Consider the following 16,279-nt stretch of genomic DNA (forward strand, 5'->3'; position numbering starts at 1 on the left):
TTTTACTAAAAGATTAAGTACTCATATGCCCAATATCCAAACTCGTTTACCCAACGACCGTAAGAAATGGGAAAATCCCAATTTTACGACTTTTATCCGAAATCTATTTTATCAAAGGAAAAGATTTAAATATAGTTTAAATCACTTTTAAACATTTCTAAACTATCAAAAATAATTACATTTCTTCAAAATAAAATAAGATTATATTTTATCAAATAAATTTTATTTCAAATAAATTAATATTAAATTAAAATAGATTAAAATATTACTTTTAAAATATAATAAAGGACTTCAAATTTACGGGGTGTTATTACACTAATAATTATTACATTACTGAAAAATTTAGCAACTTATACTTTATAATTTAATATCAATTTTATTTTATTTTAATGAAAAAATCATAATTATGAATTTATTTAAAAAATTAGAGTTTATTTATACAAATATATTCATTGAAAAGATAATAATGTAATGAAAGAAAAATTTATTTATTACCTTATTTAGCTAGATGCTTTTTAGAGGGAAAACTAAGAGAATTTTTATTCTCTTAGTAGTAGGGGGATTACCTTATTTAGCTAGATGCTTTTTGGAGTAAAAACTAAGAGAATTTTTATTCTTTTAGTAGTACGGGGGATGAGTTTTGATGGGAAATGAAAATGAATTATAATCATGGACAAGTTTTACCTTAATTATTTAAATTTAATATCAAATACTTTTATAAAAATAAAATCGAATATTTATAACTATAAAATATATATTTTTTATTAAATTTATATAACGTGTCACGTGTCCTAAATTTCATGGGATGCCGTGTTACGTGTCCGTGTCGTGTCCGTGTCCGTTTTGGTGCTACCTAGTTTACTAGCTCAACACTACTATCTGTGATTCATTTGAGCATTAATCTCCAATCCTCCACATTCCCCATTTTTACACCTTAAACCCTAAAACCCCTCTTTCATCACACAACACCATGAAAAACCTCTCATCACATATTTCTCGCCGCCTTCTCCGCCACCTCTCCACCACCGCAACAACCGCCGCCGCACCATCATCAGCAATAACTATACACAAAGCAAAACATAAGCTACAAAAAGAACACGATCCAGATAAAGCCTTAGAAATCTACTCCTCTGTTTCCAACAACTCTACTTCTCCACTCTCGTCTCGCTACGCTCAACAACTCACCGTTCAACGTCTTGCCAAAGCCCGTCGTTTTGATGACATTGAAACCCTAATTGAATCCCTCAAAAATGACCCCAAAATAACCCAAGAACCCTATTTTTGTACCCTGATTCGTTGTTATGGTAAAGCTGGTATGTTTGATAATGCCATTAAGTTGTATGATCAAATGGAGGAACTGGGTACGCCTCGATCTTGTCTTTCTTTCAATGCTTTGCTTGCTGCAGGGAATAATTCTCTGGTTTTCGACCGTGTTCACCAAGTGTTTGATGAAATGCCTGAGAAATATGGGTTTGATCCGGATAAAATTTCTTATGGGATTTTGGTTAAGGCGTGTTGTGAGAAGGGGGAACCTGAAATGGGGTTGAAAATTATTGAGGAGATGGAGGGGAAAGGGGTTGAGGTTACGGCTGTGACGTTTACCACTGTGTTGGATTCGTTGTATAGGATTGGGAAAGTGGATAAGGCCGAAAGGGTTTGGGGTGAAATGGTGGAGAAAGGGTGTGTCCCTGATGTCGCGGCGTGGAATGTTAAGATTGGTCATGCTCATGCTGGTGAGCCTGAGGGGGTGATGGGGTTGATTGTGGAAATGGAAGGGGCCGGGTTGAAGCCGGATACCATTAGTTATAATTACTTGTTGGCTTGTTATTGTAGGAATGATAGGTTAGATGAGGCTATGAAGGTTTATGAGGACTTGGCGAAAGGTGGGTTTAGGCTGAAAGCGGCTACGTTTAGGACATTGATATCGTATTTGTGTAAGAAAGAGGACTATGCGAAGGGGTATGATGTGTTTAAGAGGAGTGTGTTTCATAATAAGATTCCGGATTTTGGGACTCTGAAGGTTTTGGTGGAAGGTTTGGTGAAGAAGAAGAGGAAGAAGGATGCAAAGGGTTTGATTCGCACTGTGAAGAAGAGGTTTCCACCTAGTTTTACGAATGCTTGGAAGAAGGTTGAGGCTGAACTTGGTTTGCTTAATGAGGAGGGTTCGGCCATTGACGATGCTCCTGCAGTGTAAGAGGTGCATGATAGGGCTCCTCATTAGAAGCTGAGGACAAGGAATCACTGGAGTAGATACGAATGCGAATGTTTGCATCGTTATGTTTTATGATTTCAGGCTTATATTTTTCTGAAGTCCAGGAGAAAAATAAGTGATAAATGTCCCTGTCATCAAGTTATGTTTAATTTTCCTGCATTTGAATTTTGATGTTCAGTTCTAAGTTATCTGTTTTAACAATTTTGCTCCTCAGTGCTCACCAAGAGCAGGAACGTGAAAAATATTGTGACAGACGGTCGCATTCAGAGAATTTGGTGTTGTGCAAAGGATATTGAGCCAAGGACTTCGCGCCTTTGCCATGAATAAGAGATTCTGTCTTAGTGAAAAGCTGATATGTAGACTGTAGTAAATCGTTTTTTGTTCCTTTTGCTGTTTGATTTTTTGGCATAACTAATCTTTGATGCATATTGTTGCTCTGCTTTGTTCTTAATGCCCATTTTCTTTGTGTTGATTGATTGATTTTTTGTGCGATCTATCATACACAGGTCCTCTGTCTGTACAGTTAGGCAGGCTAGGACATCTTCGGTGTTATCGCTGTGGATGTTCACCTTCCCAATATCGGTACTCTAATTTTTTTGGCTGATGTCTGCCTCTTTTGCTTGTTCTGACTGTCTCTGTCGGTTTAGATTTTACTGTTTTCATGCCTTTGTCCTACCAATTAAAATTCAGTCTCCAGCATTTCTCTGCTGTACAGAGTTCTGAACTACCGTTAACAAAAAAAATCGCGGTGCTTCAGAATGTTTCAGGCTTTAGTGCTTTACAAACACTTGTAGTGAACTGTTGTCAATTTGTCATGCCTGAGTGACAAAGAAAGAAATCATAATCAGAATGCTGCATTTTGAGGGTTAAATAGTTTCAATCTTTCCGAATCTCAGAATGGCAAGAGGCTTGCCCAGCACTTCTGTACAACTTCATTCAGCAATCTCGCATGAACAACAAAAGCCAATATTTGTGAGTCAAATCACTTTTGGTTTCGAAACCATTGATTTATCACCACTGACCGCTAGATCCCATTAATTATTTCGAACCACCGCCACCTCTGGAGATCTTGTATGTGTCACGTGAAGGTATGCCTGGGTGGGTTGTCGGTGTGCGGTTGTCGCGAGGAGAAGCGAGGCTGTAATAGAAGTAAAAAATGGTGGTGGTAAACTGGTTGTGGGGTTGGCTTGCTTTGGTGGTAGTGAGGGTGGTGTAGGTGGTGGTACGGATGTGACTTAAGGTGAGGGAGAAGATGGGTAATGCCAAGATGGTAGGAAAGGTGGGTGAAGGCCAGAATTAAAGTTAAGGAGCAATTTAGAGCTGGCAAGCCTAACCCGATCCGAACCCGAGCAAACCCGGTAAGACCCGAAAATATTGCAACCCGAAACCGACCCGACCCGAACCGATGACGACTCATAACCTGACACGACCCGATTATCAGTGACCCGAACCCGACCCAGACCCGAACCGATATTGAACCGACCTGATGCTGACCCGATTAAATTGATGACCCGACAATTACTAAGCTTAATTTGATCAAAATGAAAATGATTTTGTGTTTAGATTGATCTGTTTGACTTAGTAATGAAGTAATTAAATCAAATAATATGTTAAAAACTAAGTTTAATGGTAAAAAATTGTAGCAATGCGATTAAGTAACCGGACCCAATAATGACCCGACCCAAACCTGACACATTATTTGACCCGAAATGACCCGACGCAATAACGACCCGGACCCGACTCGACCCGAAAAGGCATGCTGACCCGATATGACCCGACCCTCTCAAACCCGACCCGACTAACCTGATTGCCACCTGAGCATATTAGTAATAAGGGTAACTTGGTCTTTCCACGACTTACAACATATCCAAAATTAGAAACGTAAACAATCAAGTAGAACAATCTAAAATAGAATACGTAAACAATTCAATGGAACGGAATAGGTATGATCCAAACTCATCATCATTAATTTCTCTAATGCAATAGCCAAATCTGTTGACATGGCATTCTAATGTATTAGCACTGTCCTATGTGGCGGCTAATTAGCCCCTTTAGTAAAAAAAAATAAAAAAATTGCTAATTGCTGATGCTAATCGTCCAGCGTAAGGAATGGTATATGGAATATTCCATCCATATCCTCCCATAATCAATTGCTACGGAGTAAAAAAAGAAGTAAATAACGACTGAGTGCGAAATTTCGGGAAGTAATATATGGAGCAACGGCTAAAATAGTAAGTTTTAACCAAGGATAATTTTCTATTATTTATGTATTTATTTGATTTCATCCATCAAAATTCTTGGAGATTAAAATTAAGTCAATTAAATCTTTTGCAAATTATATATAGACTGATATGCACCCAAAAATATAGCCAAATTGATATCCTTCCAAAAATATAGCAAAATTAATATCCTAGGAGAATCACTATAAAATCCACATGAAACAGAGTCATCTCCATCTTCCTCATTCATAATTCCCAAAAAATCGAAAACAATTTTAAGAATAACGTTATGGCTTTCCTTCAAACAACATTCAACAATTACAACTCTTCAACAATCCTATTCATTAAAAGAACAACCACAGTGCTGAGTTGTCAGCACGTGGTTGTTCCTTTGACTTTTCAAAGCAAATTTATTCTCCTTAATTTCAGGGACCACTAACTCATCTGATTTAATTACAGAGCAACATTCATTTGATTTGATTACATAGCAACGTACAATAATCTATATACAATACAAATTGTAAAGAGAAGCATCTGAACTACAAATATAATAATTACCCACCAAAGTAAAATTTTTAATTTAAAAAATTAAAAAATAAAAATTACAGCAACATAATTAAATATTATTACAAATTACAAATTCATAACCAATCACACCAAATACAAAAAATCGAATTCCAATTTCAGCAAGTATCATGCAAGACACATCTCAACCATATTTTACTAGGCCTTAAATTTTAGTATGCAATATAATTTATGTATGAATAATATTCCATGAAATTCCGATAAACTTAATATAATATATATAATAATAATATAAAATTACATATATATAATATAATATTAAAATAAATGTCCCCTCAGATCTGGATAGAGAGCCAATCATCATCGGGTATTACTCGGAGCAAAAAATACGGCAACAACTATCAAACAACAACCCGCTTTCGGATTGTAGCAATGACAGGCTACCCGGTATTCTCTACTACTACAAGTAAAAGTTTATGGCCCAATATCGTCATAAAAAAATTAGATCCAAATCGGAGAATGCAAATTAGTTTAAGTCCAAATTGGAATCAGAATGGACCCAAATCCAACTATGGGTAACAGGCAAAAATATCCATCCCATAAAATATGGGTGATCCATTACCAAAAAACCCTAACCAAGCCTCACGTTTTAGGCAGTTGAGCAGGAATCCACAACCCCTGAAACTGCCCCCATAACTCTTCCCACTTTCTTTTCAACCACCATTTATATATTATTTTATATATTATAGATATATATCTTGCTTCTTCATTTCATCTGCCAAAACAAAAACGTGAAACTTATCAAAAAAAAAAAGGAAAATACAATGGCAACAACTATGGTACCAACATGTGTGAAAAAGATGGAATTATACAAAAAGACATATGAAGTCACGGTTCGAGTTCTTAGAAAATGGATTCGGGATTCAGATGAAAAAGATGTTACAAAAAGAACAGTGTACGGGATGGAGTTCATTTGTATTGACAGTGAGGTAAATTCCTTTTGCAATTACAATTTTTTTTCATTTCCTATATATAATATCAAACACGGTCTAACAAATTTTAATCCGTGTAGGGTGAATTAATTCAAGCAACTGTGGCAAACACGCTTGTGCGGATTTTCAAACCACTTATGCACGAAGGAAAAATTTACACCATTTCAAAGTTTCTGACGGAAAAAAATCTAGGAAAAGATAGAGCAACATTTCACAAATGCAGGATTGCAATGCAGTTTACAACAAGAGTGAAAGAAGTTTTTGGCCACGAAATTCCAACTCAAGCATTTACATTCGTAAGTATCGAAGATATTATTCATGGGAATGTGGAAGATGAATATTACATAGGTGAGCAGATTCACTACTTTTTAAATTATGCCATCAAAAAAATTTAATTAAGAAGAATAACTAATGCTTATCTTATTTTCATGTGAAGATGTCATCGGTGTAATAACTCAATTTCACGAGTTTGAAGAAAAGAAGGGATACAAGAAAATGTGCATTGACCTAATGGACGAACAGTGAGTTATTTCTTACCATAATTCACTTTATTTACATTATATTTTTTAATTAGTTCTCATTTTTTAAATTGCAAACATTTGAAAGGAAAAGGAGGCTACAGCTAACGGTTTGGGAACGGTACTTTCCCGAGATAGCTAGGCTACAAGAACAATGCAAGTCCTTAGAAGAGAAACCAATTTTGGTCCTCAAATGTGTCCAAAGGAAGGAATGGTTTGGTAAGTATCAATTTCCTCAATTTCCAACAAAAGAATCAGCATGTATTTATAATTAAATTTCTTGCCCTATTGTCTTATAAATTCCTTATTTACAATAGGATACGTGTCTATTTCAACCACAAGAGGGGCGACAAAATTTGAAATCAATCCAAACATTCCAGAAGTAGAGGAGTTCAAAAACAGGTTGGTTACCTATTCTATTTATAAACAGTTTTTGCACTACATTAAGTTCTAAAAACATGCACTATATATCCATGTTTGCACTACATGTAAAATGTACATTAAATTTTATGAAAAACACGGGTTGCAATAAACAGATTGCATATATACTGTACTGTACATCTATTATAATTAGTGGCCATAGACTTCAAAAACGGGTTTCATATGCCATTTATAAACAGTTTTTGCACTACATTAAGTTCCTAAAACATGCACTATATACCCATGTTTGCACTACATGTAAAATGAACATTAAATAATACGAAAAAATGTAATGTACATGTATAATAATTAGTGGAATTAGATAGATTTTCCAATTTCCCATGAACAATTAAATGAAAAAACAGATATAAATAAATAGTCAGATGCACAAAAAATTTCCCATTTACTTGAATTAAATGGCTGCTCATAAACTACACTATGAACAGAATTTTGCACAAAATATATTAGTTGGAGACTTAGTTTTCGTCCCATACCTCATAATTAGTTTAATTTTGTAGAATCAAGGCCAATTCAAATGATGCTATTTCTGGTCCAATTGGGCCCCCATCAAAGGCGAGTAACATCCTCGCAGGTGCAAAAATAAAATCATTAGCTTCAATCCAGAAAACAAACAAGGTAAAGAATTTATTCCGAACTTCCCAAATTTATTACAAAGCTCACAAGTCGTGCCATTTTTCTAATTGATGACGCTAACATGAATTAACATGAATTTACAATTATAGGCCGGATATTATGTGACTTTGGTCTACATAGAAGAAATGAACTTATCTGTGCATTGGTATTTCAACTCATGCGGTAAATGCCTAGGAAAAGTTACTCAAGAAGCCGATCAGCTATGGTATTGCAAAAAACCTGGGTGTAAAGTTGAAAATATTGGGGTCCCCAAGGCATGCCCAAGGTAATTTAAAGACTCTCACGAAAATTTTGTTGCATCCAACAACAACTAATTTATTTTGGGGATGCAAAAAACAGGTACCAAATGAAAGTTGAGGCAACAGATGGAGGTCAAGTTAATGTTCAACTAATGTTGTGGGACGCCCCAATCTCCAAAATTGTTGGCAAGCAAGCATCAACAATATTAGAGGCACAAGAAAGGGTACATTATTATCAATATAAAATTCGTTTTTATTTTTTATCGCAAGAAATTGACTAACTCACAAGTGTACAAACAGGAAGGAGACAAAGATGCAGTGCCACTTGAATTTAGAGAAATAATGGATCGTGAGTTCATTGCCAAAATCTTTGTGGACCAAGAGTATAATATTCGACAAAAATCAATTTGCTACAAAGCAACCCAATTGTGTGGAGACAAAGACGTGATACAAAAATGGAAAGAACTTGCAGAATGCGCTCAGGTAAATTTTTTTATTAGCAGCAACGTTAACACAAAATTTTATGCCACTTTAAAATAATAAAACTAACGCCTAAAATTCTGATCGTGAAGGCAGCGGATAATAGCCAAAAAAATTCAGCAATAACTATTTCAGGAAGTGAGATCAGCAACACGGAGCTCATGTTATTAGTAAGTAAACCACTCATCATTATTTATTATATATTCTACACACTCGATAGATTACACCGATATGCTTTCACCAATTATAATGCTGATATTATTATTGTGCACTCAGGAAAACATGAGGACGCATAAAGAAGAAGAGAAAGAAAACACACCGATAAGCAAGTTGCCTCAAAAGCGAGCTTCCTTGGAATATGACGGCTTTGAAATAACTGAAGTAAGAGAAATGTCAGCAGATAAGGGGTCATCAAGCAAATCAAATATTCCAATCAAGAATATTAAGATCGAGAAATAATCTCTTTACGTCGATAGAAAGTCCTCATTTCGAACTATGCTCTTTATCTTAAATGTAATAGACTACGTTTAAAGACTTTTTAGAAGTTTTCGTATTTGTTTTCCGTATTTAAGTTTACATGTACTAGACTACGTTTTGAACAATCTCTACTACGTTATTATGATGTTGTTTGTATGTTTGTTTTTAGTAGTGTTGTTTACGGTGAATTCAAGAAATATTCAGATATAAAGAAGTTGTACTTATCTTAACAAATTTCAATCCAAGATATTCACTTGATTTGGTTTAACAATTACGAATAACCTGTAAGAAAAAAACAAAGGACAGTTAGGATTACAAGAAGATCAATATAAAAAGCTAAACAACGAAACTTACAAAGCAAGTGCAATCAATGAAAAAACGAAATAAAATCATTTATAATCAATTTATGACCTGAATTTCCAGTACCAACGTAAAAACGACAGAAAAATGACCAGACCAGACTTGGCGAGGAGAACCCAAATTATTAGCAATAAATTTTAGTTAAAGGTTCAAAAAATTCGGATTTATCGTGTACCAATTGTCAATATCTAAACTAAAAAGTTGATTTATAGGATAGCGATTTCATACTTAACTTAAATTCTAAATCTGATTTAATAACCAGTTCAGATTTGGTAGCTAAACAACGAAAAAACGACCGACAAAATGACAGATTCACAAGTGACTTGAATTTTAGTTTATCACTTATTGATTTATGCCCAGAATGTGCTGTCAGTTACACGGGTTTAAAACCACATTAAATGAGCAGATCAGACTTGGCTTAAATAATAAATAAACCGGAACTAGAAGCAGTAGTGCACCAGTTGTCAAATTCTGAACTAAAATGTGGATTTATAGTATAGCGATTTCATATTGAATTTAAATTCTAAATCTGAAATAATGTGAATTAAAATCTGAACTATTTTTTTCACTTTTATACCACGTGCAAAATCACATAAAACGTCTGAATTTACCACAAACTTTCAGAGCTGCATGTTATGCGCGTGGCTTGCTTGGAGATGATAAGGAGTACATTGATGCTATAGAGGAAGCAAGCCATTGGGGTTCCGGGTCTTATTTAAGAAACCTCTTTGTCACTTTATTGTTGTCTGCTGCTATAGCGATGCCAAGTAAAGTGTGGGAGAAAACTTGGAAGCATCTTTCAGATGACATCCTATATCAACAACGTAATGCGCTTCAAAACCAAGGTTAGTTGTTAAATGAGCATTTTGTGATTACTGTAAATTCATATAATATTATACTAACTCCCCTTTTATTTAAGCACTACCGTGTAATAATTGTTTAATATACTTTTAAAATGGTGTGCGCCTATTAAATTCACAGCGTTGCGATTAACGGAGGATGAACTTAAGAATTATGCATTGCTAGATATTGAAGCATGTCTTCAACGCAACGGCAGTAGCTTACGTAGGTTTGAAGACATGCCTTTTCCCGAATCATCCACACCTCATCCCGTGAACACGTTAGTATCCGACGAGCTATCTTATGACAGAGTTTCTTTAGGGGAAGAACATGTGCACCTTTTATCTTCCATGACTAACGAGCAAATGGCTGTCTACAATGAGATAATGGACGCAGTCCGTAATAATCGCGGAGGTGTTTTTTTTGTATATGGATATGGAGGGACGGGTAAAACTTTTATTTGGCGAACCTTATGTGCGGCATTGAGAAGTAGAGGACAGATTGTGCTTCCTGTAGCATCCAGCGGCATTGCAGCTACCTTACTTCCCGGTGGAATAACTGCTCATTCGAGACTTAGTATCCCACTCAATGTAGTTGAAAATTCTACGTGTTCAAGGATTAAACCAGGAAGTGATTTAGCCGAACTCTTAATTAGGACAAAGCTTATTATATGGGACGAAGCACCAATGACGCACAGATATGCTTTCGAGGCTGTTGACAGGAGTTTAAGAGATGTCATGCGTTTTTCGAACGACGGAGATATCAATCAACCATTTGGTGGTAAGGTTGTCGTATTTGGAGGTGATTTTCGACAAATACTTCCCGTTATCCCTAAAGGCAGCAGATCGGAAATCGTGAATGCGTCACTATGTTCTTCAAATTTGTGGTCTGCTTGCAAGGTACGAAAAAAAATGCACGTTTTGAATTAACTATTCTATATGTAACGGTTAAAAATTCATTTACTCCATATAACCTGATAAATTACATATTTTTTTATTCATACAAGGTGCTGAAATTGACAAAAAACATGCGCCTTCGAGGCGGAGATTCGTGTTCCGAACTTGCTCAGATAAAAGAGTTTTGAATGGATACTAAAAGTTGGAGACGGGAAGTGGAGATCCGAATGATGGGGAAGTTGAATTAGAGTTGCCGAATGACATTTTGATTCAAAGATCTTGGAGATCCTATCGCCCGATTGTAGATGCCATTTACCCATCCCTCGAGAATCAACTATCGAATCCCGAGTATCTGCAGGAGAGGGCCATCCTTGCACCTACACATGAGATCGTTGATTTGGTTAATGACTACGTATTATCTCGAATAGATGCAACAGAGAAAATTTACTTCAGCTCAGACGAGGTTAGTAAAGATGAGAGTAATATTGGGGTCCGTGATTTGTACACCATGAATTTCTTAACTCTATTAAGTGCTCGGGGCTTCCAAATCACGAATTAAAGCTGAAAGTTGGTGCTATAGTTATGCTTCTTCGAAACATTGACCAATCTCGCGGATTGTGCAATGGCACTCGACCGATAGTGATGATTTGGGATCACGTGTGATTAGAGCAAATGATTTTATCGGGTAGTCATAAGGGCGATAAAGTGCATATTGCCCGTATTACACTTACTCCATCCGATTCCAGTAAGTTCCGATGCATTGTGAGAAGACAATTCCCCTGTTGCGGTGTGTTTTGCAATGACGATAAATAAGAGCCAAGGACAGTCACTAGCACATGTTGGGCTTTATCTTCCAAGGTCGGTGTTTACGCACGGTCAGCTGTATGTCGCTATTTCAAGAGTGACGAGCAAAAAGGGATTGAAGGTTCTGATTTGCGATAATGATAAACGCGTGTCCAATAGAACAAACAACGTAGTGTATAAAGAAGTTTTTGAGAAGCTATAGTTCAATTAACTTATGATTGTACCCCATAACAGCTTTTTGTTGTACTTATTTCTTTGCAATTTGTCTACTTTTGTTAACTCTTATAATTTTGAGATCTTTTTTTTCTGTGATTCTAGAATTCCGAAATTAATACTACCATGAAAGAGCATCTCCTATGAACAACCCTACTTCTCAACCCGAAACGACAACCCCGTGCAATTTGCACGGGCATAAAACTAGTATTGGCCAAACCTCAAACCCCCTTAGTTCCATGTTAAAACACTTGACAGTCGTTCCTCACTAGACCGTCACCCTTCCAAACTACTTGCTCATCGTCTCTTGAATTTTCTCAATTTCTATGGAATGCGTTTTTCGGCAACTAGAGAATAAGGCTTAAAGATATGCAAAGTGACGACTTTATATATTTTTCTTTATAGAGAAATTACAATCTTTGTTATTATTAACCATATGCATCCAAAATTTTAAAAGCAGACCCGTGAATTTCACGGGTTGCAACCTAGTTTTATTAATTTTGGTGGCCAAAAAAGAAAGGAACAAAAGAGCCGAGGGAGTAAAAATAATACACATCTGAGACGACCATCATTGACTGATTGCCCTTTACTAAAACCCATGTGAAAAAAAATTCCCATGTTCACTCCGTCCATCTTCAATCAATTGGATTGGCAGCAAGATGAATATGAGCACACCATCTTCAAATAAATACATACCTCCAGAAGTGTTGATTCTAATTCTCGCAATATTACCAATCAAAAGTCTATTACGATTCAGGTGCGTATGCAAATCTTGGCGCTCCATTATTTACAGCCCCGATTTTGTTTCAAAACATCTTAAACTTTTCAACAATAACAAATCGAATTCGGGTAAATTATTAGCCCTCGAGAGGTTGGGATTCGGTCCATATGGAGATTGCTTTTTGAGACTTCGTGATGCAGACACTTTCCGAAATATTGCCGACATTTTTATGACATCTGAAAAATACGATCTTATTGGAACATGTGGTTCTTTGATTTTAATAAGCCGCTCTCAAAACGTTCTGTATAGAGATATGAGATTATGTAATCCGAGTATTAGAAAATCATTGCTACTCCCTCCTTGTCCCCTTCTTCCCTCTGATGGCTACACGCCTACCTTTGTTCTTGGTTTTGCAACTCGTATTTTGGATTATAAAATCATCGCAATTGCATTTAAACAATCTCAGGCTATTGTGGTTCCGGAGATGTGTGTTGTAGTTTACACACTTAGTGATCCACAATGGACTGTCAGGGTTAATGGCCTGAATATCGACTTTTTGTCGTTTAAGGATTTGTTTGGGCCATTTTATTTCTGTGAGGGGGCGGCTCACGGTCTTGGAAAGAATCCATATACGGATTCTAGTTATCATTTTGGTGAAACAACTCATCTTGTTTCCCTTGATTTTGATTCGGAAAATTTCACCTTTTTGGAATTGCCACCGGGGTTGGGTGAAGTAGGTACTACTTCAAGGGCGCTGTTTCTTCTTGGGGAGTCACTAGCGTTTTTCTGCATTTCTCCTGATAGTTTCAGAATATGGTTGCTGAAACAAGAGAGTAGAATTAGGGAGTGGAGTTTATGGTTTTTAGGTCGGTCGAGTAGTGATGGTCTTGATATGTTCGACTATATGGGATCAAAAACACAAAGAGTGTTATATTATGTGGGTGATGATGGTTGGTATCTCGTTTATGACAAGAAGTCTTATAATATTTTTACTAGCCAAGTACGGAAGCTTGGAAGATCTATACGCCATGAAGTAGAATTGGCAACGTATTCTGAGAGCTTGATGTTGTGCAATAAAGACGGAACTGAGGATATGGCGTAATTCCCCATATCGCTTGTGTAGATACCTCATTAAAGTAAATGTGAACTAACTTTAGTAACTGGTTTTGAAAGGAGCCATTGGGGGGAATTAAATCTGAGAGTTATCATTACAAGACCGCAGATTCTGTTTCGCCTTAGTGAATCACAGGCGATTTTCACTATTTCTGCTCTAAGTTGACATGGTAGCGGAAAAGGAATAAGGATATTGTGGTTTTCAGGACGTTTAAATCTTCAATTTTTTTTTTAGATCCTATGGGTGCTCATGTGTTATACAATGTGAGGCATTGCAGTAGCTATGTTATTTGGGGAAGATGTCGTATAATATTGCTTCTCACCATGTGCAAGAACATGAAAATTTATTTATGAGACCTCTTGTAGAATCAGAAATGCATTAGGTGAATTTGGTGTTGTGCAAAGGATATGGAGCCGTGATTATAATGTCTTTGCCATGAACAAGAGATGCTGTCTTTCCAACAAGCTTATATGTAGTGAATTACTTGTTCCTTTTGCTGTTAGATCTGTTAGATTTGTTACATAGCTATTATTCGTTGCATATTGTTGCACACTCGCACAACAAAACTTGCAGTTGTATGACTTCTGAACTACTCGTAATAAGAGTATGAGTTGCAAGAACTGCAGCAAAACTTTTGTAACTGGTTTTAAGTAGCCATTTTGGGGGAACTTTACAAGAGTGAGATTTCTGTTTTGTCTTAGTGTCACTAAGGATTCTCTCTATTTCTGCAGTAAGTTCCAGCATATGGGTGTTGAGACATGGTAGCGTAAAAGGAGTGTGGATGTTGTGGTCTTCACTCTTTAGGACGTTTACTATCACAAATTTATTTATGAGACGGTTTTTAAAATTGGAAACGCATTCAAAGGATTTGGTGTTGTGCAAAGGATATTGAGCCAAGGACTTCGCGTCTTTGCCATGAATAAGAGATCCTGTCTTAGTGAAAAGCTGATATGTAGATTGTAGTAAATCGTTTTTTTGTTCCTTTTGCTGTTTCATTTTCTGAAACAACTAATCTTTGATGCATATTGTTGTTGATTGATTGATTGATTTTTTGTTTTCTTTTCCGTGGTGCGGAGGAATGCGATCTATCATACGTAGGTCCTCAGTCTTTACAGTTAGGCAGGCTAGGACCTCTTCGGTGTTATCGCTGTGGATGTCCACCTTCCCAATGTCGGTATTAATTTTTTTTGGCTGATGATGTCCGCCTCTTTTGCTCCTTGTGACTGTCTTTGTCTGTTAAGATTTTACTGTTTTCATGCCTCTGTCCAGAGTTCTAAACAGAGTTCTGAACTACTGTTAACAAAAAAAATCGCGGTGCGTCAGAATGTTTCAGGCTTTACATACACTTGTAGTGAACTGTTGTTAATTTGTCATGTCTGAGTGACAAAGAAAGAAATCAGAATCAGAATGCTGTATTTTGAGGGTTAAAAAGTTCCGATCTTTCCGAATCTCAGGACTAAACAGTCAGAAATCTTATAAGGGGATTAGTAGGCCTAACACATGTGATTCTAAAGAAGTCACTAACTTAATCAGAATGGCAAGAGGCTTGCCCTGCACTTCTGTTAGTTCTGTACAACTTCATTCAGCAATCTCGCATGAAGAACAAAAGCCAATATTTGTGAGTCAAATCACTTGTGGTTTTGAAAAGAATTTGTTTGAATATATAAAAGAGTAAATTAAAAATAACTTCCTTTTAAAATCCAGTTTTTTAAAATTACTCCCTTATATACTTTTTTCCTAAAATTACTTCCTTAGATTACACTTTTCAAAAATTGCTTCAAAACCCAAATTTAGGCAACTTGTTCCATATGATTTTGAACTTATTCTCCATTGTTATACCTTCCAGAGCATAAATTGGCTTAGTTACAAACGGAATAATAAGTTCATAAATGTAGACATAAAAATATGTCTTACATTTTAAAATGGGGTCAAAATCAAACATTGACTCATATGAAAGTCTATCGTCTGAGAAATGGGTCGGTGGAATTTACCCGAAACAAATATGTCTATACTTGGTCCATTCTGCCAAGAAATAAAGGCGATCCACTTGAAAATGGATTGTGCTATATTTCTAATATTAAGTGTGGGGTGTAAATTATAAGTCCAAAAGTGATCATGTTAAGTCTAAATTGGACCTATATTTTTAGCAGCCCAAAGACGACGAGCCCGCGAAACCCTCGAAAGAAAGCAAGGCATGCGTTTACAAATTGACGAAGATAATTTTATCCGTATGCATAGATGATTATGGGATAATGATTGCTTTTTAATAAAGACTTGGTCATTAGTCAATAACTGCACAAATTTGTTCCATGAAATGTGGAGTACGTGCATGTGACTAGGGGCTAGTCAACCGAAAAGAGAAAAAGATGGCATCATTTGCATGCTAACGGTAAACAAAAAAGAAGATAAATATAGAGTGTTTTACTCTTATTTGGAAGTAATCATCCACAATTACATTTTTTCACAAAAATACTCTACAAACAAAACTCTCTACAAAACCTTCTCTAAAAATCTCTCCTAAGAGGAAAGTAAGAGAAAAAAGAAAAGACATTCAACTCTCTACAAAATCTCTCCTAAGAGAAAACTAGAGAAAAA

General features: G+C 36.0%; 2 protein-coding genes and 1 long non-coding RNA gene across 3 annotated transcripts; all 3 read left to right on the forward strand.

Annotated features, from left to right (window-relative positions):
* The first annotated feature begins 917 nt into the window (after positions 1-917).
* On the forward strand, positions 918-2,654 carry LOC141611402 (small ribosomal subunit protein mL103 (rPPR7)-like). The gene has a single exon (XM_074429933.1). It carries the CDS (start codon positions 971-973, stop codon positions 2,192-2,194), a length of 1,224 nt encoding a protein of 407 aa, XP_074286034.1. The 5' UTR covers positions 918-970; the 3' UTR covers positions 2,195-2,654.
* Positions 2,655-5,780: 3,126 nt separating this feature from the next.
* Positions 5,781-6,473, forward strand: LOC141587123 (uncharacterized). The gene is made up of 3 exons (XM_074408556.1): positions 5,781-5,945; positions 6,029-6,296; positions 6,385-6,473. Exons 1-3 carry the CDS (start codon positions 5,781-5,783, stop codon positions 6,471-6,473), a joined length of 522 nt encoding a protein of 173 aa, XP_074264657.1.
* A 913-nt stretch (positions 6,474-7,386) lies between these two features.
* Positions 7,387-8,433, forward strand: LOC141609898 (uncharacterized). The gene is made up of 3 exons (XR_012527851.1): positions 7,387-8,003; positions 8,080-8,262; positions 8,352-8,433. It is a non-coding gene; the product is annotated as an uncharacterized LOC141609898 (long non-coding RNA).
* The last annotated feature ends 7,846 nt before the right edge of the window (positions 8,434-16,279 follow it).

This window comes from Silene latifolia, chromosome 1 (assembly GCF_048544455.1).
Source record: "Silene latifolia isolate original U9 population chromosome 1, ASM4854445v1, whole genome shotgun sequence".
Taxonomy (NCBI): domain Eukaryota; kingdom Viridiplantae; phylum Streptophyta; class Magnoliopsida; order Caryophyllales; family Caryophyllaceae; genus Silene; species Silene latifolia.

What these genes read in the sequence shown, in the direction of transcription:
- LOC141587123 (XM_074408556.1), top strand. Translation starts at nt 5,781, where the DNA reads ATGGCAACAACTATGGTACCAACATGTGTGAAAAAGATGGAATTATAC. An exon ending in TCATTTGTATTGACAGTGAG is followed by an intron (nt 5,946 to 6,028) that starts GTAAATTCCTTT and finishes TAATCCGTGTAG; the next exon opens with GGTGAATTAATTCAAGCAAC. An exon ending in GGAAGATGAATATTACATAG is followed by an intron (nt 6,297 to 6,384) that starts GTGAGCAGATTC and finishes TTTCATGTGAAG; the next exon opens with ATGTCATCGGTGTAATAACT.
- LOC141611402 (XM_074429933.1), top strand. Translation starts at nt 971, where the DNA reads ATGAAAAACCTCTCATCACATATTTCTCGCCGCCTTCTCCGCCACCTC.